Source organism: Polyodon spathula, chromosome 2 (assembly GCF_017654505.1).
Source record: "Polyodon spathula isolate WHYD16114869_AA chromosome 2, ASM1765450v1, whole genome shotgun sequence".
Classification (NCBI taxonomy): domain Eukaryota; kingdom Metazoa; phylum Chordata; class Actinopteri; order Acipenseriformes; family Polyodontidae; genus Polyodon; species Polyodon spathula.
In genome coordinates this window covers 81,897,297-81,922,368 of record NC_054535.1, presented here as the reverse complement: position 1 = coordinate 81,922,368, position 25,072 = coordinate 81,897,297, and the positions used below count along the sequence as shown (strand labels likewise).

Below are 25,072 nucleotides of genomic sequence, written 5' to 3'. Positions count from 1 at the left end.
CCAGCTGTCTTTCTATGTGTGCAGGTCCAGCAATCTGCATAAACATGTTCCAATAGGATCCATCAACCAAATCTAATACATAGCCCGTCTTTATAAGCAGCAACAGCAAACTAGATTAGATAAGTATCATACAGTCATCCACGCCAAGACTCAAACCGCATGTTGACTAGCCCAGATCAAATGGAAGCTCAATAAATATCTGCATGCTTGTGGCAATCCCTGTGTTCTTCCCCTGCCTTCAATGCTCACTGTGGCTGTTTAAAGCAGAAACTGTACACCGCTGGTTGCCGACGGGGCTGCAGACATTTGATATATGGTTCCAGCCAAGCTCTTAGATGACTGGTTTCCTGCAGATACAGCACACATGCCCATTACAGTGAGCTGTCAAAACTTGCCTTCATGGAGGACCATATCAAAATCCCTTGGTGCTGGCAAATTATCAAGTAGCACAATAAAGATGTTGAAAATAAAACAAACGTCATTGTAAGCAAACTACAACTACTTGCCTTACGCTTAATCACGTTTTAATGCTACCATACACACCTTAAACGTAATCATTAGGACACTGATGAAGACATTAGCCAAATGAATGCCTTCATCAGTGCTTTTGAAGTGTATAAGGCTAACTTCAAAATCTAATTGAAAGGTGTATTATAAAGTTTGTGTATCCTTTCATTAAATTGGGTCCAATCGACTTATTCAGAAAAAAAAAGCACTTGAATGTTAGTGCTAATGTAAGTGTGCCAAGTTAAGAACCTGCACTCTAACACACCATGCTTCAAGGGTCTTGTTTTGATCTATTGTATGGCAATATACCTTAAAATTTCTAGACATTGGAAAACACTGCTAAACACATCGCTGCATAATCAAAGTCAAAAACTCATGTGGACCCTCTTTAAGTTTTCATTTTATATAAATACATGTTGCACCTCAAAGATTTGAATGCTGATGATTTATTTTACTGAATCCACTCTCAGTGGCCAAATTAAACAAAACAACGTGGAGGGATAATCTTGTGCATTTTAATTGCTTGGTTTAGGGCATGAATTTGCCCTAAATGCTTTGTCCCAGCTAAAAGTATCATTGAACCGACACAGACTCTTCTTGTGTAACACATTATCAAACCATCTCTCTGAATTGATTCAAACAAAAAATCCTTTATTCCTCAACTTTACTTTGGCACAGTCTGTACGGAGCAAAATACAAATAAATAAGATAAGCTTAAAATGATAGTAGATCATACTTATGTTTTACGGCTGGTAATCAATAGAAACTTCTAGGAACTGTAAAACAGTCAGTGACATTTCAGAATACATGCACTTGCATAGCTTCATGTAAAGCAGTGAGGGAGTAGAGCAGCACCAATAATGATCAATGAAAATGCAACTTTAGCTAAAACCTAACTTGTTACTCTACTAATATGGAAGCCCTGACCATGCCAGTAGGATCTGATGTGCTTTTCTTGCCCCGCATAGCATATAGTACCTTCTGTCTGCAGTATTCCTTCATTGGTGGAAGCAGGATTACAGCTGGGGGAGACTCTCCTGTGAATTAGGCATGCCAGTGCAGACATGTAATTAGGACCCAGTTGGCAAGTTGGTTAATAAGATCCAATCTCCCTTTTTGACTGTGAGCACACCTGTGGCCAGGTGGGGGGGGGGGGGGGGGGGGGGGGGGGGGGGGGGGGGGGGGGGGGGGGGGGGTATGGTACGATAACATGCACTTGTATCAAAACAAAGAAACCTCAGTATTTCAAATTCTATAACCAAGACCTTCTGTTCAGGTCATTGACACATTTTATATAACTGTACCTCCCAGTCCATGTTAAACTCTTAATGAGAATTTTATTGAGGTACGCAAAGAATTACTCTACAGATTACAATAATTAAGCAAAGTTGAATCAGATGATAGCTCAATGGAATGGCTGTGTCTCATTTAAAGTTGCACTGCTAAAACATATATGGTTGCTTTGTTTTGCTTTTTAAAAACATGTAGTTTAATAAAAATAAAAAAATAATAATTGTGCATAAAAATGCTTTGATCTTAAGCTGGGCTGCAGTGGTGTAAGTGATAAGTCAACACAATCAGGTACAAGTTTCTGTTTCATGGCAAGCATGTCAAAATCAGCTCATAGGTAGTCTTACAGATTTAAAGTGCATTTTTAAAATACTACCACAGTTTAACCATACCTCAGTGAAGGTTCGAGACCAAAATAAGGCCTCCTTTGAAAGCTTCTAAAGGAAAAGGGTTATGGTATATACAAAGACTTAAAAGGCAATGCCTGAGAAAAATTCATTAACAGCTGCACATCACAAGATACTGATAGACTTTTGAATATATTTATAACCTGCACATTTGTACGAGGTCTGTTATGTGGTTTTCAAATCTAATAACTAATGTAAAGGAATAAACAAGACCCACGCATATTCCCTTTCAGTGCACTGTGTTGGAACTATGGTTACAGACAGACTTCCCTTTGCTTGACGTAGGAAGGAAGTCATACCTCAAAAGATAATAACACCATATGAAATGTATGAAAACCAGAGCAATTTATTTTGTACAATAAATGGAATTTGTATTTCTGAATGTACATAGATATCAGGATAAACAACATGTGGTGTGGATGGTTTTAGAATGGAAATATTGACCCCCCCTTCCCCTCCAGAGCAAACAAGTGTTACAGTATAGGTTTGGTTCAGAGCAACATGATGCACTATTCGATACAGAACTTCAAAGGAAACTACAAACTTTAAACAACAGCTGTTTAGTTTCTCTCCTGCACTCGCTGACTCCACCTATCACCCATCGTTTTGCTACAAACCAGACTTGCTATGTATAAATAAGGCATGTTGGCGCAGCTGTGTCTACCTAGCTATCTAGCTTTGATGCAAACGTTGCAAAGAAATATTTGGATAGATGCATAATACTCCAGCTCTGCAGAGCTTAGATGAGGCTGTGACAGACCTGGAACAAACACATTTAACAGGAAACATGAAAAAAATGCTACTTCTAACAGATGCCCTCTTAATGGTACTCTATGAGTGCAGTCTTATTTTCAACCACAATAGAAAGTGGATTTTCCAGCAGTCCTCCCTTTTATAATATCTAGGTTAAGCTTCAATATATCTCTCAAGTTGCAGTCAAAATTGAGGCCAGGTTTTAGTCTCTTCGGCTACTATTTTTGTACCAGTTGTGTTGTGGATGAATGCTAATTATTTGGGACAAAAGTGTTAGCGGATGTAATTTCTGTGCTCAGGGGGGAAAAAAAGTGCTTTTGCCATTAGAAATGTATTCAGGGTGAATTGGAAGTCTTGTGAACAGGGAACAAAACATGAATGGCATAATTGGGTTATTCTACATGTGCCTGATTTTATCCAGGCCTCTCTCTACCACTTTTTCCACAATGCAGCAGACAGTGAACACTGAAGACCTATCTGAAAAGAGACTTGAACTGGTAATTATAACTATGGACTCTGCTTAACTGGGTTAACTGGGTTCGTTACAGTCATTAGAGGTAGTGTTATTCATGTCTCCTTCTACAAAACTGTTGTTAAATATTTCCCAGTTCTAAATTAAGTATATCTACTCTGTTTTACTAAACATTAGGACATTTCACCATTCTGACCTGTAAAATAAGTTTTAAGTTTAGTTCTGTAGAAACTAACCGAGCTTGCCCTATCAGCATGTTGTGTCAGGTGATATGCTACTAAGAGCCTTTTATTATTATCATCATCTTCATCATTATTATTACTGAATTATGCAGGTGATGTGTATGTAAAAGGGCTTTATGTCCTTTAATAAAGGCACTGAATGTATCCATGCATTTTTAAACAATATTGGTATAGGAACAGTTTGAATGTGTGTTTTTAATTTCAAAATGATACACATATTTCAAACCATATACCATCTATTGCAGCAAAATCCAAACAGTAATAGATTATATGCAGGCCTATAAGTTGATATATTTAAAAGTCAATGACAGTGGTAACCAAATTCCAGAGGTAAAGGACAGGTTAGGAAAATACTGCAATGTAGAAATGTGCATTATGTGAATTCTCTTTGTAGAGAAACCATCTAGGTCAGTCCAATTTCCAATAGAGTGTGCCCCTCCTGTTCTTAGTAACATGCATTCTCTAATCTTGTGTTGTGCAAGTTCACCATTAGCTCGGCATTCTCATATATTCAGCTGTGCTCACAACCCAAAGTCCAGTGTTCTAACCAACACCTTCCAGGACAATGCTGATACTGTACCTGGTTTATAATGTGTCCCTGTTTATATTGATATAACTTTTGCTAAGTACTGTTCGTGTTTAAGATGGGGACAAAGGCTACAGAACACTGATTACTTGGAAGTGAGAAAACAAAAACTAGGTTGTACAATTCCTGGAAATGTGGGCGTGTTTGTTAATGGATGTTTTAAGCAGTCAGAGTAGTGCCTTGGTTCACACAACATGATATTAACTTTTGCACTGCCAGTCTAAAAAAAACACAACTAACATTTTTTGTTTGATGCAAATATTTATTGTATCTCCTTAAAACTGACATATTGTAACAGTTGATTGTTATATCAAATGTGGTATAAATGCATGCGACTCCCTACCATTTATAATGTATTAACAAGGATGAAGCAGCAGCATTTCACTTGGCCTAGTTTGTTAGAGCACTAAAAGGTGTAACCCAAAACAGTAATTGTGAGCACTGCAATGATTCACCTCTTTCAGAAAGAGATGTTCTGTGCAGCCATGAGTGATTCAATTTACTCCCCTTCTCCTAGGTGTTTGTACTACAAGGTATGCAAAGTATGAGTAATGATTAGAAGAATCTGACACCAGAAATAGGAAAGAAAGTTTCAGATATGTTTGATAAAACATTTAAACTTCCCCCAACGGTTTCCCCTACACAAAGGCCACCTACTACAGCAGGGAAACTCATTCTGCATGCATCTCATCAGTGGTGCAAGCTGTTGTGTTAGGCAGCTGGTGCATAGGCAATGAAAGGTCAAATCAGACTGAAAAGAGTGCTCGCCGTCAGTACAGAAGCTAACTATTGTGTTTAAACCTTTTCATTAGTCAAACTGCAGGCAGGATTTCTTTGTGTCTAACTTTCAGCATCAGCTGTTGTACTTCGCCTGTCTGTGCACTTCAGTAATTGATGCATTTGCTGAACCAATATCGAGTTTGCACTGATTTTACCAAAAGCTGTATATATGTCTATGTATATAAAGAAGGAATATACCCCCGAACACCATCCACCACTTTATTTGTATAATGATAGTGAAGTTATCATACACTGACATTTAAAAAAAAAAAAAAAAAATCTCACAAGACATGACAAAGATATGGTTCAAATATTTATTGCAAAAAACTCAAAACAAAGTTTTAACATGTGATATTTTCTTCTCCGTGATTTAATACACAAAATAATGACAGTAACAAGCCTTATTTTTAGTCCCGTTTCCTTTGGCTTGCACAGTATACATACACAGCACATCAACCATTTCTTTGTTTCACCAGTTCATTTCAGAGTTCATAAACTTCGATTCCACTACTTCCCGTAGTCTTTTCCAAACAGATTCTCTGTATCAGTTTGTTCTTCCTTGTATCCCTCTGACAAGTCTTCACACAGACCCCAAACTCAAGGATTACTCCCCCACTCTTTTCCATGGTTCACCAGCCCCCCCTCCATCTGGACAGTGGGGGGCACCTTGGTATGAACCGTCCAACTGCAGATCAGTCCCCATACTTTGATTCCTCATCGCCTCAAGGACCTTCAGCATGCCTGCCCCGACGATTCCTCAATAATCCACAGATTTCAGGAATATGGTGGCTTCACCCATATATTCCTGGATGATAATGCAACAAAGGTTAAGCACCTCCAACAGGAGTTGACGTGTCTCAGTTCAACGCTCAGGGAGTGTTATGGCAGGGACCCATTCATTGAAGCTGCGACTTTCTTCACAGAACAGGCTCAGCTTTTCCAGAGCAGGATCTTTCCATGAATCTTCACTTGGATTCTGTAGTGGAAAAACAAAGACATGCATTTAGTACTTGTTGCAGAACCAAAAGGCATAGCACATGCTGCTTAAAGTTATACAGGTTAAAATCTTACAATGTGAAAAGATACATACCGTGACAAGAATGCAATGCACGTCTTCAGGTTCACCACACTCCTCAGCAGTGCCCAGAATCTCAGCCAGTCGCAGGGTGTCATCCACCCTCACTATGTCGATGCCGTTGTCAAAGCAGAACGCTTGGATTAAGGTGAAGTGGATCTGCAGGGCGATGTCGCATTCGTACTCTTCATCAGTTGCCAGAACACAGAAAGCCACGCAGTCTGGATCACTGCACAAAAATATGAACAAGAACAATATAATTAGTAAATGTTGCTAATCCAGATGTCGAAATGATGTTTAGTCGTTTGTAAAGCAGTGCTGTAAATCAACAAGTACGATAACAATTCATACTTACACATTCATGACTTTTGCAGACTCGTACACTCCAACAGTCAGACATTCTTGGGTTTGTGCGGAGACCAGAAGCTTCTCCAGTGATTTCCCAGCACACTGCATCCTGAAAAAAAATACAAATAAAAACTGATAAGATTAAAGTGTTCTGAAAATGTTTTACTTGTACTGACTGTCGTCAAAATTAAGTTTCTGTCGTTTAAATTAAGTTTAACTGATTCAATTTTGTTTGTAAAAAATCGAATCCTATATCTGTCTGCACGAGATTTATAATTCCGCACGTGGAATCACAACTGAATTTATTTAACGTATTAAAATATATTCATATATTATAACCACGTGTGTTGCTTAACAGTAAAACAAAACAGATCTGTGTCTCAAAAGTAGGATTTGCATTTACCTGTCAGTGATTTCAGTTGTGATTTCTTGTCCCTGTACTTCTTCAAGAGTCATAGTTATCCGAATTGCCAATTATTACTTCCAAACGTCACCTACAAGTCTGTGCTACTTGCCAGCTGTATGAATTTAGAATCTCCGGTCTGTGAGTTTTTATAGCCTGCAAGCTCTTCCCAGCAATGGGCGGGTGCCCCGCAGCTGCGCGTGCTGATTGGCTATCCAGATAAAACATATGCTAATACTTTATAGTATTTTTTGCTTTTCGTTTCATCAACGCACGTGTGGGCGGGATTACAATGCTTGACGTATCTTTTGTTTTTTTAGTTGCTGGGCAGACTGGAGCCGGCAGATGTAGTCATTGCAGGAAAAAAAAAAAAAAAAAAAAAAAAAAAAAAAGACTTTAATCATTACAAAAGTAGTTTGTAATCTTCAGAAATTGCATTCAGTTTTAGTTTTAAAACACAACACTTTTACATTTGCATTTTTTAAATTAAACAAATTAAAGACGAGACTGCCGAATAAACAAGGGCGCATATACTAAAAACAGCCTTTTCAGCCTTATCAACTATATATATATATATATATATATATATATATATATATATATATATATATATATATATATATATATATATATATACACACACACACACACACACTACTCATACTCTACTCTTGTCTGCACAGTTAACATTACACATAGTTTGTAGAAAGTTACATGGTAATGATAATGCAACAGGGTGGGATCGGCACACGCAGCTACTTTGCATTTGTAAAGAGAATACACAATGGCCAGACTTTGGCGTGTGGCATCTTGAGGTTTGGACAGTTGATTCATCTTTCTTCATAGCAGCACAGCTCCACCTGCCACTTGGTCTTTTTGTTGAAATTGGGGGAGGGAAACCTTTGTACCGTCATTTGCCATCTCCTGCTTCTAGTCATGTGTTACTTTAAATGAATATCTGCAGTAGCACGAGTCTGCAAATGCAACTGAAGTTTTGCATTTAGATTACTTTGATGTGCTGAATGGTTAAATACTTGGTATTCGCTTCTAGCCTGTCTGACAAATCTGTCTAAACACCATCATTGTTCGACGATGATGATGATGCTGCAGACCCTTTGTTCGGCAGCACTTCATATAAAAAGCTTCCCATTTACATTAAAAAAAAAAAAAAAAAGTTATATTAAACTAAACACAGAAATATAAAGCAAGCAAACAGAAGATGCCAACAGCCAGATAAAAACTCTGTACAACTTCTTTCAGCCTGCAGTTAGCCCATGATAGCGTCATTTCTATCTTATGGACTACCCACCCATGCTGCCCAATTTCTTCTAGAAATCTACTGTTGACCCTGCCCTGCTATATATTTAGTGCAGTTGTGAATAAACACTGCACATTACTAAAAAAAAAAAAAAAAAAAAAAAAAGGCTGTTTCATATTTTTATTCCAGTACTGTAAGCATGCATAAACCAAGCATGCACTTATTACAAACACATTAATGAAAAATGTATAGAGCCTTTATAAGGAACTTGTTGTTATGATCAATTTGAGCATGAAAAACAAATATCCTATTCAGTCATTTCTTTTAGAAGAGTGTTCATTTGTCTGTTTAGGAATATCAAGATATTTTGCAATCAAGCAATGATGAGGTAAAAACAGGCCATACCCCCCCCCCCCCGCCAGTACCATAAACCAGCACCAGTAGTTATATATTTTTGGTAAGCTATAGTATACAAGAGGTATATGAAGATATGTATTCTTCTTTGCATTTTTTAGTAACCCTGCTGCAGTATTTGTTAAAAGGCAAAAAAACTTCAGTGGTAATATGCTGGTTGTTTGCCATACTTCTTGGGTATACTAAATTAATATATGCCCTAAAACATTTAAGGATGAGATTCTATGCATGCAGTTCAATCATATATACATGCTGTAACTTACAAACCAGATTTGTGTTGTGTCCTGGTGCAGTGGCTACTGCAGTTTCTTTGTTCTTCATGTGTGCCATCTAGTGTCTAGATCTGGTATAAAACAGTGATTTCCCTTTATTTATTGGTAGGGTATAACAGAAATTGAATTTATAATGTATTTCTGCTGCTCACAAAAGGTTGGAAGTCCATAAAACCACTGTCTTTGAATGTAAACACACACCAAGCAATTACATTTTAGAGTAAAACTTAACATTATTGTGAAGTTTTTCAGATTTTTTTTTTTTTTTTTTTTTGCCTGCATACAAGAGGAATATCTTGTTTGAATCATAGTGATCACCTTTTTTATACAATCACCTTTTTTATACAAAGAAAAAACATTGGCAAAACACATGACAAAGATCATTTTAAAAGATTTATTTTGTTTCACAGTAATTCAACATCAAACTCATTCCATTACAGTACATAGCAACACTCTGTAAACGTTTGTTTTACTTTGAAAGTTTTGTATACAGTAATGTTACATCAGGCCATCTGCTTCATAACCATATTGTAATCTGTTTGCTTTCTTAAAACGTAAGCGTAAGTCTTTTCTAATAGATTTTCTGTATCCCTCTGAAATCTCCACACTGATCCCGAACTCAATAAAACTCCACTCTTTTCCATGGTATACCAGCCCCCACTCCATCTGGAAAGTGGGGGCACCTTGGTATGAAACGTCCATCTACCTCGCAAGGCTCTTCAGCACCCCTGTTCCAGCCACTTCCCGATTCTGAATCTGATTCCTCAACAGGATAATCCACAGACTTCAGGAATCTGATGGGTCAACCATGTATTCCATGATGATAATTCAACGAAGGTTAAGCATCCCCAACAGGACGTATCTCGGTTCAACGCTCAGGGAGTGTGATAGCAGGGACCCATTCATTGAAGCTGCGACACTCCTCACAGAACAAGCTCAGCTTTTCCAGAGCAGGGTCGTCCAGAGTATCTTCACTTGTATTCTGATGAAATAATAAGAATTAAAAAATAATGTAATTAATACAGGTAGCAGAAACAAAATAAAACATACGTTAAACTATCTTTATACCAATAATAAGATCGGGTATTCAGTAACAAAATGTAAAATCGTTAACTTTTAGTGCAGGTCACAAAAAGAACAAAAATCATATTAAGTTGGCGTTAGAAAACAAAGATCAGATTTGAAATTAAACATACCGTGACAAGAATACAATGCACATCTTTAGGTTCGCCAGACTCATCAGAGTTTCCCAGAATCTCAGCCAGTCGGTGGGTGTCATTCACTCTCACGATGTCGATGCCGTTATCAAAGCAGAACGCCTGGATTAAGGTGAAGTGGATCTGCAGGGCGATGTCGCATTCGTACTCCTCATCAGTTGCCAGAACACAGAAAGCCACGCAGTCTGGATCACTGCAAAATAAAAATAGCAAGACGTTAGCATATAGCGATCTATAGTCGAGTGCCGTTGTGACTGTGCAACAACTAGGAATAATGCAATACTTACACATTCATCACTTTTGCAGATTCGTAGACTCCAACCGTCAGACATTCTTGGCTTTGTGCAGAGGCCAGAAGCTCCCCCAGTGCTTTGCCAGCAAGCTGCATAGTGCATCCCTGTCCGCGAACTTCTTCAAGAGTCATATCTACACCAAGTTCTGGTTTAACACAAGCATTACACAAGTTCTCAAGTTGTATAAACTGAATTAAACTGGTCTGCGTTTTTATAGCCTACGGTTTCCTTGTGGGCGTGTGGGCTACGTCTGCCGCTGCTGATTGGGTACGCTGAGGTTTTGGTACGTGTCAGGCTTGTACAAGGGGCGGGATAACAATGACTGTCCTTCTTTTGTTTTGTTATGGTGCTATATATTGGACATACTTGAAGTTAGAAAATAGTTGTGCAGTTTAAAAAAACGTTGTCTTGCAAGCTGCTTAATTTTGGCAACGCAACCTGAAAATGTTGCATTTATTGCATGTACTCCAGTACACGAAGCAATGAAATGCTGTTTGTTTTTAAGGTCAGCGACAACAAAACAGATTTTATTATATAAACCATATTTACCAGTACCTGTGCTATATATTCAGATATTTAGAGAAATTATGTTATCACAAAGTTCCACGGTATTTTTTCTTCTTCTTTTCTTTACTTGAAATCTCATCATTTGTACTCCCTGACCTTGGCATCTCTTATATGTTCGTATCTTGTAAAGTGCTTTGTAATGGTGGTCCACTATGAAAGGCGCTATATAAAAATAAAGATTGTATGTTGATTGTGAATGGCACGCGACGCTGGTTTGCATTTACCAAGAGAGTAGAGAATGACTAAGCTTCGGCGTGTGTCATCTTGAGCTTTGGACAATAGATTGGTTCCCCTTCATAGCAACACAGCTGCACCTGCCACTTGCATGGGGGAGTTCTTGAGGTTGGGGGAGGGTGGTGTTTGCATTGGCTACTGCTATCTCTCCCATCACGCAATCTGTTACTGCAGAACTATCCCTTTAGAAGCAAATGCCGGTTCAAGTTTTGCATTTAGATTACTTTAAGAGGCTGTTCCAGTATGTTTTTCGATTCAACAGCTGTTGAATGTTGTATGTTTTGCTTTTGTTTGTTTTTTTTTTTTTTTTTTTTTTGTTTTTAAGTGATCTGTAATTGCTTCGCAGTCCAAAGTGTAGCCAAAGCGCCCCCTAGTGATTCAGTGAGTCAACAATGTTAACATAGCGGTATATTTGCTGTAATTTTGCAGCTGTACAAGCTTTCCTCATGCTGATGTTGCGTATTTCGCATTTGTTTATCCCCATTTGTTTAGCTTTTTTTTCTTTTTTTTTTTTTTTTTTTACAATGATCTTTATGGGTTTGCATGTAGTTTACTATACTTTGGTTTTACCAAGGTATTGCTTAACAATAATTTAAACGAACTTGTCCAATCACCTTTTTTCATGTTTATATTATCGTGTCCATTGTGGCTACATGTTCCAATATATGCTCAGTATGTCCGATCCGAACTGCTTAGCACAGCGATGCTATAAAACCAGGAGCAGTACTTCTAAACTCAGTTTTTTTTATTTGTTTGCAAAACGGATTTATTTAAATTATGAACAAACCTCTCGTAAATGAATTCATTTTGCTGCTTATACTACTGACAGTTAGACAACTTTGTTAACGCACAGAGCCTACAATTTTTGCACTAGTACTATTTCAACTAATTTATCGTTGTAGACTGTTATAAAGTTAACGTTATAAATGTGCAAAAATTCGGTAAGGTCAGGTCAGGGGATGTGCATGCACCGAGCTCGGCACACGCATCTATAGTGCTTTGAATTTTTACACAGAATGGTCCCACTTCGGCATGTGGCATCTGGGAGTTGAAGGGTTTTTTTTTTTTTGTTTTTTTTTTTCACTCAGCAACACTGCTCCAGCTGTCACTTGGATTTCTTTTTGAAGTTGGGGGAGGGTGGCTTTTGTATGTTAAAAAGTTAATTTAGATGTATAGCCCTGCCTGCAAAATGATTACTATGGCATTACCATAATATCATCCCTGGATACCCCATGAGTTACCATACAGCTCTGTTATTTCACATTTTATCAATGATTTACTATTTTAATACACGAAAATAAAATAAAATAAATTTAAAAATTAAAAAATAAACTTCTGGTCGATTACATACTTTACTTTGCCAAAAATCTTGTTTGTAGCAGCCTAACCACGTATCCTTACCCAGCATCTGCATGATTTTTAATCTTTGATTATTGGGTCTATATAGGTCATCAAATTTTGCCACCTTGGCACAAGCCACAACAATTACATTTTGTAGAAGTCACAACACAACTGTCTGATAAATACATTCAATTTTAGAGAATCTAGGTATGCATGTACAGTATGTACTGTATATTGCTATATGAGTGTGTCTGTGTGTGTGTGTGTGTGTGTGTGTGTGTGTGTGTGTGTGTGTGTGTGTGTGTGTGTGTGTGTGTGTTGGCTTTCAGGACATATGTGAAAATGTGCTTCCTTTTGTAGTTATGCATGATTTCCTCATGCTTGTGCTCTGTATGTCTATTTCTTTATCACAATGATGATCTTTACCTGTAGTTTACTACACAATGGCGTGCTTTTACCATGGAACACTGTGAACTTTGCAAGGCATTGCCTTGTAATAATTTAAATGAACTTGTGAAATCACTTTTTATGATTCCCTTACTGATTGAATCAACCTGCTCCAATAGAATGTGCTCAGTAAAATCAGCTATCATATATTTCTCTCCAGTACCCACTTGGGATCCTGATCCTACCTGCTTAGTTAGCACAGAGAGTATAAAACCAGCGGCAGTCCTTCTAAACGCTGCTTTATTACCTTTTCAAAGCATGTTTATTGAAAACAAACAATATTTCAGAATGCAATGCCCCCGGGGAAAAAGCTGAAGAAGATTGTGGTCTCTGTAAATAGTGTAGAACAGGGGTGACCTAAGTTGTCCCTTCCACTCCTGGTCTTTGTTCAAACCCTTGAAACCTTAATTCAGACCCTAAAGTAGTATGCTCTCATTTTAAACCTGCAGAGTACTGGCCCTTCAGGAATGTGATTGGACGCCACCCCTGGTGTAGAAAGTCTCCGCTCATGTTTGTGATGTTTAAATATTGCGCAAGTTCGCCATCTAATGGGCAAAGTTAGCATTACCACAAATATATTTTAGAGTAAACTATTATTGGTTATGACAGCAATAGCATACTCGTCTTTTGTAAATAACATATTTAGAATTCTTCTTATTTAATGCATAATTACGTAGAACCATATATATACACCATATATATATATATATTATATAATATATATATATATATATATATCTATATATTATCATATACGTCATTGTAATTGTACATTGTACTTGTCTAGACATTAACATGAACAGATCTATTTATACAATTCATTTTAACATATTTTGTGGAATCATCCCTTACAACATTTTACCATGGTAAATTATTTATTTATTTATTTTGCACTTTTCCCATGGTACTGTATGTGCATTTAATTGGCTTTTTTGTTTTGTTTTGTTTTTAATATGCTTTTGGTATGTCTTATTACACTGTGCGATGCCTTTATAATGTGGAAGCATTTTGCTTTGGCCTACGAATATATTGTACTTTTTTATGTCTTATCATCAAGATGCCAATTACTCTTTTCCTTCCCTAATGTTTCACACCACTGTTTGTAAGCTGATGCTAAACAGAAATGTCAATACCCCAGACTGGTTTGGGGGAACAACACCCTAATAAATATTAGGCTACTTCATTGAGTCTTCAAGACAAACTGTGATGCACCTGATTTCTGTTAAATTCAACATTTTATTGTTAACAAATAAACCTCAGAAACTCCCAACACAGGATACAATATGTGTTTATTTTTTATTTCAAAGTATTGAAAATGTTTCTCAAAATAACTGCAACCTTTTGCAGTTTAGTAAAATGCATTTTGTTTCTCATAGTCTTACAACAGATATGTGTGTGTGTGTGTGTGTGTGTGTGTGTGTGTGTGTGTGTGTGTGTGTGTGTGTATATATATATATATATATATATATATATATATATATATATATATATATATATATATATATAAACTACCTGTTCAAATCATCTTATTTCAAACACATTTCCCAACAGAATTGTTCTTCTTTCACAGCTACTTGCTGAGGTATGTTACAAAAATAGCACCAAATAGACCTCCCATTTTAAGAGCAGTTTTTATTTGCAAACTTTGCACCAGTTCATTTCAGCTAAAGAAATGACATTGGAATTTCCATTATGCTCTTTAGCTTTTCCTCCTGTCCAAGCTCAAGAGCAGCGCCACCACCTGGTATACCAGCCCCCACTCCCTCTGGAAAGTGAGGACACCTTGGTCCTTGAGTCTCAAGGTCCTACCGCACATCTGTTCCAGCGACTTTCCGTTTCCTCATCTGATTATTCAATAGGATAATCCACAGATTTCGGGAATTTGACGGGTCACCCATGTATCACATTATGATGATTCAATGAAGGTTAAGCAACCCCAACAGGAGTTGACGTGTCTCAGTTCATCGCTCAGGGAGTGTTATGGCAGGGACCCATTCATTGAAGATGCGGCTTTCTTCACAGAACAGGCTCAGCTTTTCCAGAGCAGGGTCGTCCAATGTATCTTCACTTGGATTCTGTAACAAAATGTGAGACACATTTAGTGTTTGTTACATAAAAAATAAACACACACACACACACACATACAAAACATTATAATTATATAGAAAATTGATAAAGAAAAAGTTCCAAAAAGATCCATACCGTGACAAGAATGCAATGCACATCTTTAGACTCATCAGTGTTGCCCAGAATCTCAGCCAGTCGCTGTGTGTCATTCACTCTCACAATGTCGATGCCGTTATCAAAGCAGAACGCCTGGATTAAGGTGAAGTGGATCTGCAGGGCGATGTCGCATTTATACTCCTTGTCAGTTGCCAGAACACAGAAAGCCACACAGTCTGGATCACTGCAAAATAAAAATAATAGCAAGACGTGTTAGGGTTGTATGCTAATCGATTTATAACACAAATAAAGTTTCAACATCTAAATGAATACATAGACCAGACAAACAAGTGGATACTTACACATTCATGAGTTTTGCAGACTCATACACTCCAACTGTCAGACATTCCTGACTTTTAGCGGAGACCAGAAGCTCCTCCAGTGCTTTGCCAGCACACTGCATTCTGAGATGATTAGCTCGTAATATACCCACAAAGACTTTCAGCGAGCAAGCGTGCCTGGCTGTATGGGGTTTAGATATCTTGGTGTTTGAGTTTTATAGCCTGGAAACTACTCTCTTCAGCTATGGGCGGGGTGCTAGCCCCCTTCTCTAATAGGCTACTAGAACGATCGTCTGGAGCTGGGGTTTTTTTTTTTTTTTTTTTTTTTTTTTTTTTTTTTTTTTTTTTTTTTTGTGGCTCGTGCCTGTGAGTTAACAAATGACACAACCCCGAAATGTGTTTATTTTATTAACAGTTGCTGGGCAGACCGCTTAACATCAAAATACTTCAAATTCCATTGTGATTGTCCCGTATTTAATGTAAACTATTTAAAGCAGTAATATTATAGATCTATTTCTTTAAATTGCATAATGTCATTGTTGTGTTTAAAAAATAAATAAATAAATAAACACGCCTTTTAGTTTATTAAAAACAATAAACTCTTACAAAAAAACGCATTTTTCATATTATTCCAGTCAAGCAATTAATTTACAAAATAAAAATATATAACTATAAACAGATCTTATACTTTAGTACGCAGATAGTTGGTGAGTGATGTGCCTGCACTGTGCTCGGCACACGCCTCTAGTTTGCATTTCTAAAGAGTGTCCGAACAATGACCCAACTTCGGCGTGTGGCATCTGTGTTTTTTTTTTTTTTTTTTTTTCAAGTCACCCGTGTTGCAGCTGTCATCACTTGAATAGAATTTGGGGGAGGCTGATTTTTGTACCGTAAAATGTTACTGTGCAGCCTACATGTAAATGCAAGTGTTCCTGCGATTCTTCTGATTAAAAAATAACCAAACCCCTAAACTTGAGCATTTCAAAAGAAACAAAGTAATCATATGTGAACCAAAAGATGTTAAATTATAATTTATATAGCTTTCTTTACAAGTATAAATTGCTTGTCCAATGTATCAAAAAGGTTATATTCATGTTTATATTCGACTGTTTTAGAATTTTGCTAGATATGATGAAGTGAATTGTAAGCCTATTCTTAATTTGCTTTGTAAAGTTCCTCAATGAGGACATCGAATTAGAATAATCCTAATATTTTTTTTTTAGCTGACCTGAGCCTTCATCTAAAAGAAGAGCATGCATTTACGCACTGGTCTCACCTAGAATAATTATTGTAACATGCATTAGCATATGCTTACCTTGTGTAGCCGATAAACAAAGCAACTACCAGACAACGTGTATGCCAGCCGCATTTACTGTTAAGATTATGTTTATGGGTCCTGCAATACAATTCTAGACACTTTATTTTTTAGACCAGTGACAACAAAAAATACTCATCTGAAAAAAAATATATAAACACGTTCCATGTTAGAAAATCGTATGTATGCAGCCTATCTATAGATCTATTTAGCCATGCATGTGTGCATGTGCAGTATGTATTATGTGTGTGCTGGATTTCTGAGCTGTGAAGTGCACACGTGCTGCTAGTCTATTCTCTTTAAAACTGCTCCCCCTCCACTGGGAACAGAGGATGGGGTTTAATTGTGGCTACCTTCCTTTGTAGTTCGAAAACCCAGCAATCTTTTACTTCAGATGGATTGCCTCAGATAAATGGGTCTGCAAATGTTGTTTGGAAAGCACTGGAGAGACTTTAGCACATTATGTTATGTTTAAATGCTGTGCAGTTTCACCATCTAGTGGGTAAAATCAGCATTACCAAAATATGTCTTGTTACATGTACATAGTATACAGTACTTACATGGAAATAAACATGACAGCTTTATTTGCATTGGTTTTCATTTGCTCTCTGGTAGATGTTCAGTACACTGAGATCTAACGTGTCATTGTGAACCAGATCTCTGTGTTTCTTATCAGTTGTTACTGTACAAATTGTATTTTGTCTGTGAAGTAAAGAGACATGTTTTATGTACTCAGCTTTATGCATGGACCACTCCAAAACTGAGTTGTGCTTTGAAATATATAACTTTCAATTTAATACAATAACTTTTTTTTCTAAATTAGAATTCAATATGTTGCTATAGGCCTATAAATATGTAGCATTTTTGTTTCGAGGTTTCGTTAAATTGATCATACAACTTTGCTTTCCATGGTGTTTTTAGTAAATTGATGCTAAACAGAAATGCTGATATTCCTTGATATTAGACTGATACTGGGGATTATTGACTAACACTAAATGGTAGTACATCTCTTAAATACTCTCGTAAATATTAGGATAAATCATTGATTCTCCAAAATATACTGTCATGTCACTTCTTCCTGTTAAATTAAACTTTCTGTCATGAATATAAACCTCAGAAACTCTTAACATGTGTATTCAAAATGTTTTACAAAAGCATTGCCATGTTTTGTATTTTTGTAAAATATGCTTTGTTTCTCAGTAATACAGGCTTACATTAAAACATGATTACTATATAAATATAGAAAATAGTAAATCAGGCATTTTATGCTAACTATACAGCAAACAACAATAGGTTCAAGATGTGAGTGAATGGCTGTAATCCAAACAAACAATATAGGTAGGCCTTCACATTCCTGACTGCGGAGACCAGAAGCCCCTCCATGCTTTTCCAGCCCTGTAGAATAGGATGATTGGCTTGTTCAGGGTACTCACAAATATGCGCAGCAATAAAGTGTGTCTGTATGAGTTTAGAAGTGTTGATCTACATTTAAACCCTAAAAACCTTGCTCCACTATGGGCAGGGTGTCCCTTATATCTTTTTCCTAGCTGATTGCTTTAAATAAAATTGTCACTCGTGTCTGAACATTCCGCTGGTGTAGAGTAACAATATCCAGTCTCTTTGCTTTGTTTTCAGTTACCTGGCAGACTAATATTTAACATTGAAATACTTTTTTAAAAAAGTGTGTTTGCAGAATGTGTCTTAAGTTAAACCACTTCTACACAGAAGACCTTTCTATTCAGTAGAACATGGTATTTTATATTGTTACAGTTTTCTGATTATGTCCTTTATTAGCGATTCTCAGCTCTTGCAATTCAATGCATTATTATTCCTCTTGAAGCGAAGAAAGAGTCTAATACTAGACTAAGTAATAGGAGTATTTAAACTCATTATTCTAGGCTGCTATATATTTTATTTATGATTGTGCAGAAAGTCTGCAAGGTCAACGTATGTGTGTGCTCGGTGCACGCCTCTAGTTTGCATTTCTAAAGGATGTCTGAACAATGACCCCACATCTTCGGAGTGTGGCATCTGGGAGTTTGGACAATCGCTTCCTTTCCTCGGCAACACTGCTCCAGATGCCACTTGGATTTCTTTCCTGAAGTGTGTGTGTGTGTGGGGGGGGGGGGGGGGGGGGGGGGGTGGGGGGGGGGGGGGGGGGGGGGGGGGGGGGGGGGGTAATCTTACATTGTTAACATACGTGCATAGCATATCTGCAAAATGCTAAATATTCATCTTGCCTTTTAATTTCATTACGCATTTACTATATGCATTTACTGTGTGTTTTATGTAATATATTTACCAATAGTTTACAAGATGTTTACTATGCTTTATTACAGTTTAAAATGCATCAAATGCCTTGCAGTCAATTGAAATAAAATAGTTCCAATCTAATCTGCCTATTAATCAACATATCAAAAAAGTTTTGAACTCTGGCTCCACCGCAATATTATTTGCAAAATTACCTCATACGATAGTGTAGTGCGCAAATGTATTAGAACACCTCATTGCTTCTGTTGTTTTACTTTGTTGTGTATATGAAATCAAACAACTGGAACTGCAAACTTGAAAAATTGTCAAAAATTGGAAAATTAGTGATTGTCCAATTTAATTGATGACTTTAATAGGCCATACTTGTAATTAATTTATACAATAGTATATTAGGAATACATAGCTACAAATGGTAAAATGCATGATATGTTTTATAAGTTATTTAAGATGCCTAATTAAAGCAGAAAGTGATCTAACATTTTCACACGAGTGCCTGTTGTTTCTACACCACTGATTACTGACCAAAATTGTAAACTTGGTTGCTTTTCTGGAAGGAGAATCCGCCTATAACCAATACAGCAAGCGCGTAGAAGCTTGTGTACTATTCATTCGTGTCGCTTCTTTTTTGTTTCGGCTGTTCAGTCAAGCGCTGGGAGATCGAAACGGGAGTTGACCGCTTAGAGCCTGGAGGAAGGGCGCCCCTCAGGCACGGATTTCATACTGGGATGTATGGATCTGTTCGTGTATTTCCAGCCGGCCCCGCGCAGGTAGCCGTTGGGCACCTGCGGACGAGATTTCCGCTCAAATATATATTTCGGTCGGACCCTGAGCGCCCTTCACAGTCATAAATCATCTGCAATTGCAATCATTATCATCATCACTCATTCACTTCCATTCACTTATGCGGATTTTCAGTGCTGAAATGTAAATTCTCACTCCCTGAGGTTTTCCTAAAGGTAGGTATATAAATGATACATATGACAAATCTTGAGATGTGCCAATAAAGTTGCACACTACTGTAGCCAGTTAATTACTTTGGGCTATAGTCACAACAAATATACTGTTATGTAAAACGTTTCATTTTAGAAAAACCTATGCATGTATGCTTGTATGTATATGTGTCTTGGCTTTCAGAATTTGTAGGACACATGCTGATAAAGGAAATTTAACTTGGTGAACTCTTATGGATTACTGTTTTCATTTTTTACTGCAATCTTTACTGTTTTGTCTGAGGTTTATATACAGTTTGCTTTTACCATGGAATACAGCACACTTTGCAACTTCTCAAATCACATTTTATCATGTTATATTCTACAATAGAACAGGCTAAGTAACAACACAATCAGCAGTCCTATACTTTAACCCAGCCCAACCTTTATCCCACCTGCTTAGTCAAGGCAGAGTCTATAAAACCAGTGCTCGTGCGTTTCATCTCAGAAAGCATTGCAAGCTTATGTTTGCTGTAAATAGTTTCGCTGTCCCAACACTTTATCCTGTACAGATTCACCATTTAGTGGGTAAATTCAGCATTAATACAATAATCTTGTAAAGTAAAATGTTGTTTTGAGCATTTATTGGACAATAAATGTTTCATTTACTTTATTTTGCCTATGTGTAGCGGACTTCCATTTTCTTTTTTTTTTTTTTTATATTGCCATAAAGGTATTATCAGAGGAGGTTGTATGGTCCTGTGGTTAAAGAAACATGCTTGTAACAAGCAGGACACTGGTTCAAATCCCACCTCAGCCACTGACTCGTTATGTGACCCTGAGCAAGTCACCTGTGCTCCGTCTTTTGGGTGAGACGTTGTTGTAAGTGACTCTACAGCTGATGCATAGTTCACACTTCCCAGTCGCATATCTTATACGGCGCTTTGTGAAAGGTGCTATATAACTTTATTATAATGTCTGTGAAATATCTGTTGCATAATTGTTTAGGAGGATAAAAGTTCTAATCCTTAGGTGTACCATCTGTATTATTTTCATTTTTTGTAATGTTTCATGCAATCATAATAGCCTATAGTAGTATTGTCCCTGCATATTCAATCCCAGAGTCATTTTGTTTGTGATGCCGGAGGATGGAGTGCTAATGCGTTATCGTCTCACTCCACAGGTCATCCTTGACCTCATAGCTGAATTGAGGGTGCTAGAAATGTGAAATTGCTGTGTTTTCTGCAGTACTTAGCCTGTGGTTCCTTTCAGACCACAGTTGGAATGTTTGAAGGGATCGCCCAATCCACTCCAGTGCTAGGCAAATTTATGGATGTCATGTTAAAAAGGGCAGGTCAATACATATCATTTCCTAAGGATACTATCATAACTGATGTTGGCTGACGTTTTTGCAAACAGCTCAGTTTCATGCTGTAACCTCATAAAACTTTTCTTTTCCGTGCACCAAGAGGACTTTGCTGCCTTTCTGACATATTTTTTTTTTGTTTGTATTTTAGTCGTCCACAAATGTCATACAGCGACTCCTGCTCTCTGTACTCCTAACTGTGCAAGCGCAGCCACTAAACAGACTGATGATCTCATTGTTTGTGTGTGTTGAGTAATTTGCACTGCTCTTAAGCTTACATTGGGTGCAGTGCAAAATAATTGCCTGGCTGCAATGCAATTTTAATTTTGCATCCACAATTATTTGCATTGTGCCTATATTTACATCACATACATGTCAATAAATCTATGAAAACACCATCATAACAACAAGGGTAAATCACTGATAGTTCAAGAACAAAATGTGATGTCACTGATTCCTGTTTAATTCAATATTTTGTGGTTAATGTAAACCTGTAAAATTCTTAACACAGAGTTTTAATTATTTATAGTTAACACAGTTTTAAATATTTATATTTAATAAAGAATTTCAACATTTTTCACATTCTTAAACTATGCTTTATTTCTAGTTCATTTGATAGTCTTACAAGAAAATATGACTGTGTATCAAAAGCTCTTGATGGTGTACATCTTCATGTTCACTACTGTCTCACTTCAAAACTTTTCACAACAGATGTTCATTTCATCACAATAAATTCATTTAGAACTTCCCATACTCATATATGCTCTTTATCAGTCCTCTTTTCCTCCCTTATAAGTCTCCACACAGACCCCACTCAAGAGTACTCCCCCACTCTTTTCCATGATATACCAGCCCCCACTCCATCTGGAAAGTGGGAGCACCTTGGTATGAAACGTCCATCTACCTCGCAAGGCTCTTCAGCACGTCTGTTCCAGCCACTTCCCGATTCCGCATCTGATTCCTCAACAGGATAATCAACACATTTCAGGAATTTGATGGGTAACCCATGTATTCCATGATGATAATTAAACGAAGGTTACGCATCCCCAACAGGAGTTGACGTGTCTCAGTTCAACGCTCAGGGAGTGTGATAGCAGGGACCCATTCATTGAAGCTGCGACACTCCTCACAAAACAAGCTCAGCTTTTCCAGAGCAGGGTCGTCCAGAGTATCTTCACTTGGATTCTGTAACAAAAGGGGGCAGCATTTAATGTTTGTTACATTAAAAAGAAAAACATAAAACGTTACATATTATAATCCATAATAAAATTTTAAAAAGGTTATAAAAATATTATATATAGTATCTCCAATTGGACGAAAGAAAAGAACATTTAATACCTGTAGCAAAAACAACAGTAAACTATCGTTGCACTGACAATAAGATCGAGTTTTAAAAGATCCATACCGTGACAAGAATGCAGTGCACATCTTCTGACTCATCGGTGTCGCTCAGAATCTCAGCCAGTCGCTGGGTGTCATTCACTCTCACGATGTCGATGCCGTTATCAAAGCAGAACGCCTGGATTAAGGTGAAGTGGATCTGCAGGGCGATGTCACCGTTATACTCCTCATCAGTTGCCAGAACACAAAACGCCACACAGTCTGGATCACTGCAAAGGAAAAATAACAGCAAGACATTAGCATTTTATACTTCTCGAGTACAAGCAATATCATGCTTTAACATCTAAACGAATAGGTGTAGTCAAAACGAACAACACTTACACATTCATGACTTTTGCAGAATCGTAGACTCCAAGAGTCAGACATTCCTGACTTTTTGCAAAGACCAAAAGCTCCTCCAACGCTTTCCCAGCAAACTGCATTCTGAGATGATTAGCTTGTTCAGGGTACTCACAGACTTGTGCAGTTAGCAAGCAGCTCTGTAGAAGTGATGTGTTTCTGAGCTTTATAGCCTGGGTGCACACGCTGCTAAACTGTGGGCGAGGTGTTCCTTAGCCCCTTGTCTAATTGGCTACTTTTGTGGCTCGTGTCAGTGCACGCCACTGGTGAATGATAACAATACAATACCCGAAATCTGCTCCTTTGTTTACAGTTACTAGGCAGACTTGAGCCTTCCCATTTAATCCTCAGCATTACAGTACTTCAAATAAAAGTTTGATTGATACATTTCAATATAAATCATTTTAAACAGATATATTACACTTGTATTAATTTTACCAATTTCAAAAGTGTATTTCTTTATTCGTTTTGATAGGATGACATTGTTTTTTAAAATGCGTTTTCGTCTATTAAAAGTCCAAAACTCTTGCAAATAAATGCCTTATGCATGTTATACCACTGCAAATCAAACCGTTTATTTTCAAAACTATATATAGGTCTATTTAAAGTCATTTACTACAAAGTTCGAAAGTCGCAAGGTCAGAGGATGTGCTTTGCACACCCCTCTAGTTTGCATTTCTAAAGATTGTATGAACAATGACCTAACTTCGGCGCGTGGCATCTGGAGTCTGAACACTTTCTAAATATTGTTTTCCCATAAAGTCAACATTGCTCCAGATTACTTTCTTGAAGTTGGGGAGGGTGACGCTTCTAAATTTTGACGTGAAGCCAACCTGCAAATGCAAATGTTCACTGTTTGTGTTTCTGAAATTCTAGCTCGGGCTCAAAAATAATCTATTTGAACATATTTTTACAAATACAACTTACGTTTAAAATGAAAAAAGACACAATGATTATTTATTTATTTATTTTGTAATTAGAATTTGGCGGTCTATGAAGGTACATGCTCATCTGTCAGTATGTTGAACATATGAATAATTTTAAGTGGATATATGTATGGTGAACTACCGTTTTCAAGTCACCGATAGATATAGAGGGGTCCAGTCACTGTTGTGTTTTACCTCTTGTATATTTTACAGCCTGATCATTTTATTCAAACAGCACTGTTTTGGCACCATGACGCTATCTCTAATAATTAAAATGACCATAAAATTAATTAGAAGACCCTTCATTTGTGTAGCTAATAAAAAGGCAGACAGCATCAAATGAAACCAGCATGCCAGAGAAATTCAGGCCAATGTATCAATTATGTTTAATGGGTCTTGTAATTCACACATTGCCTGAAGTATTGTTGGACTTAAAACATATGTTATATCCCTAGCAATCTGCAAATGTTGTTCGAGTTTATGGTCCAAAGTAAACAAACCAAAAAGTAAATCGTTACTTGCTTGTATTTATATATTGCTAAAGAAAAACAGTATTATAATACATTGCTATTTGCTCCTCTGAATTACAGTGAATTATAATTTATATTTCTATAAAGACAAAATATGTTAATTACATTAAAAAAGGCAATCAAAACAGCTCATCCTTCATTAACTTTCAAACGTGTCAGCGTGCTGTTTTTATATTATGCAGCCTTGCCCTCTAGTGGAAAAAGCTAGTATTACAATTATATTATTTTTACGAAGACTTACGGGCACATGTTGACTGCTTAAATTGAATTCCTGCAATAAACGTTAAGAAAGCGGTAATACAAAGCGGTACTAAATTACTTCAGAAACACACCCAGTTCATAAATTGTTTTTTTGTTTGTTTGTTTGTTTTTTTCAATGAAAGTTGCAGGAGAGTAACAGGGCGATTGGTTAGCTTCTACACAGCTTTGCTTAAGGATGACTTTGAAGTTTTTTTTTGTTTTTTTTTTAGATAATTAAGTTTTAGATGGTGTCAACGACTCAATTTTTAATTGCCTATCCATTTCATCTTATCCCATATACTGAAAAATCTTAATTATGATTAATTAATAAACTTTTTTTTTTTT

General features: G+C 37.0%; 3 protein-coding genes across 5 annotated transcripts; all 3 read right to left on the bottom strand.

Moving 5' to 3' along the window:
• Nucleotides 1-5,337: 5,337 nt before the first annotated feature.
• On the bottom strand, nucleotides 5,338-7,014 carry LOC121302141 (growth arrest and DNA damage-inducible protein GADD45 gamma-like). The gene is made up of 4 exons (XM_041231965.1): nucleotides 6,864-7,014; nucleotides 6,468-6,569; nucleotides 6,128-6,341; nucleotides 5,338-6,013 (listed from the first exon to the last, which is right to left on the bottom strand). Exons 1-4 carry the CDS (start codon nucleotides 6,914-6,916, stop codon nucleotides 5,900-5,902), a joined length of 483 nt encoding a protein of 160 aa, XP_041087899.1. The 5' UTR covers nucleotides 6,917-7,014; the 3' UTR covers nucleotides 5,338-5,899.
• Nucleotides 7,015-9,187: 2,173 nt separating this feature from the next.
• On the bottom strand, nucleotides 9,188-23,272 carry LOC121302100 (growth arrest and DNA damage-inducible protein GADD45 gamma-like). Of its 3 annotated transcripts, XR_005947683.1 has the most exons (4): nucleotides 23,014-23,272; nucleotides 22,697-22,901; nucleotides 22,173-22,476; nucleotides 9,188-9,490 (listed from the first exon to the last, which is right to left on the bottom strand). XR_005947683.1 is itself a non-coding variant. In XM_041231931.1 (3 exons), the coding sequence occupies exons 1-3, from the start codon at nucleotides 23,112-23,114 to the stop codon at nucleotides 9,676-9,678; spliced, it is 429 nt and encodes a 142-aa protein (XP_041087865.1). In that variant the 5' UTR covers nucleotides 23,115-23,129; the 3' UTR covers nucleotides 9,188-9,675. The 3 variants fall into 3 exon arrangements, 2 of the variants coding, with proteins under 2 accessions (XP_041087865.1, XP_041087858.1); XM_041231931.1 differs by lacking the exons at nucleotides 22,173-22,476; nucleotides 22,697-22,901 and adding an exon at nucleotides 10,004-10,217 and having other exon boundaries at nucleotides 9,188-9,789; nucleotides 23,014-23,129; XM_041231924.1 differs by lacking the exons at nucleotides 22,173-22,476; nucleotides 22,697-22,901; nucleotides 23,014-23,272 and adding exons at nucleotides 10,004-10,217; nucleotides 10,312-10,510 and having other exon boundaries at nucleotides 9,188-9,789.
• Nucleotides 14,522-15,580, bottom strand: LOC121302121 (growth arrest and DNA damage-inducible protein GADD45 gamma-like). The gene is made up of 3 exons (XM_041231945.1): nucleotides 15,432-15,580; nucleotides 15,109-15,313; nucleotides 14,522-14,981 (listed from the first exon to the last, which is right to left on the bottom strand). Exons 1-3 carry the CDS (start codon nucleotides 15,530-15,532, stop codon nucleotides 14,868-14,870), a joined length of 420 nt encoding a protein of 139 aa, XP_041087879.1. The 5' UTR covers nucleotides 15,533-15,580; the 3' UTR covers nucleotides 14,522-14,867.
• Nucleotides 23,273-25,072: the final 1,800 nt, after the last annotated feature.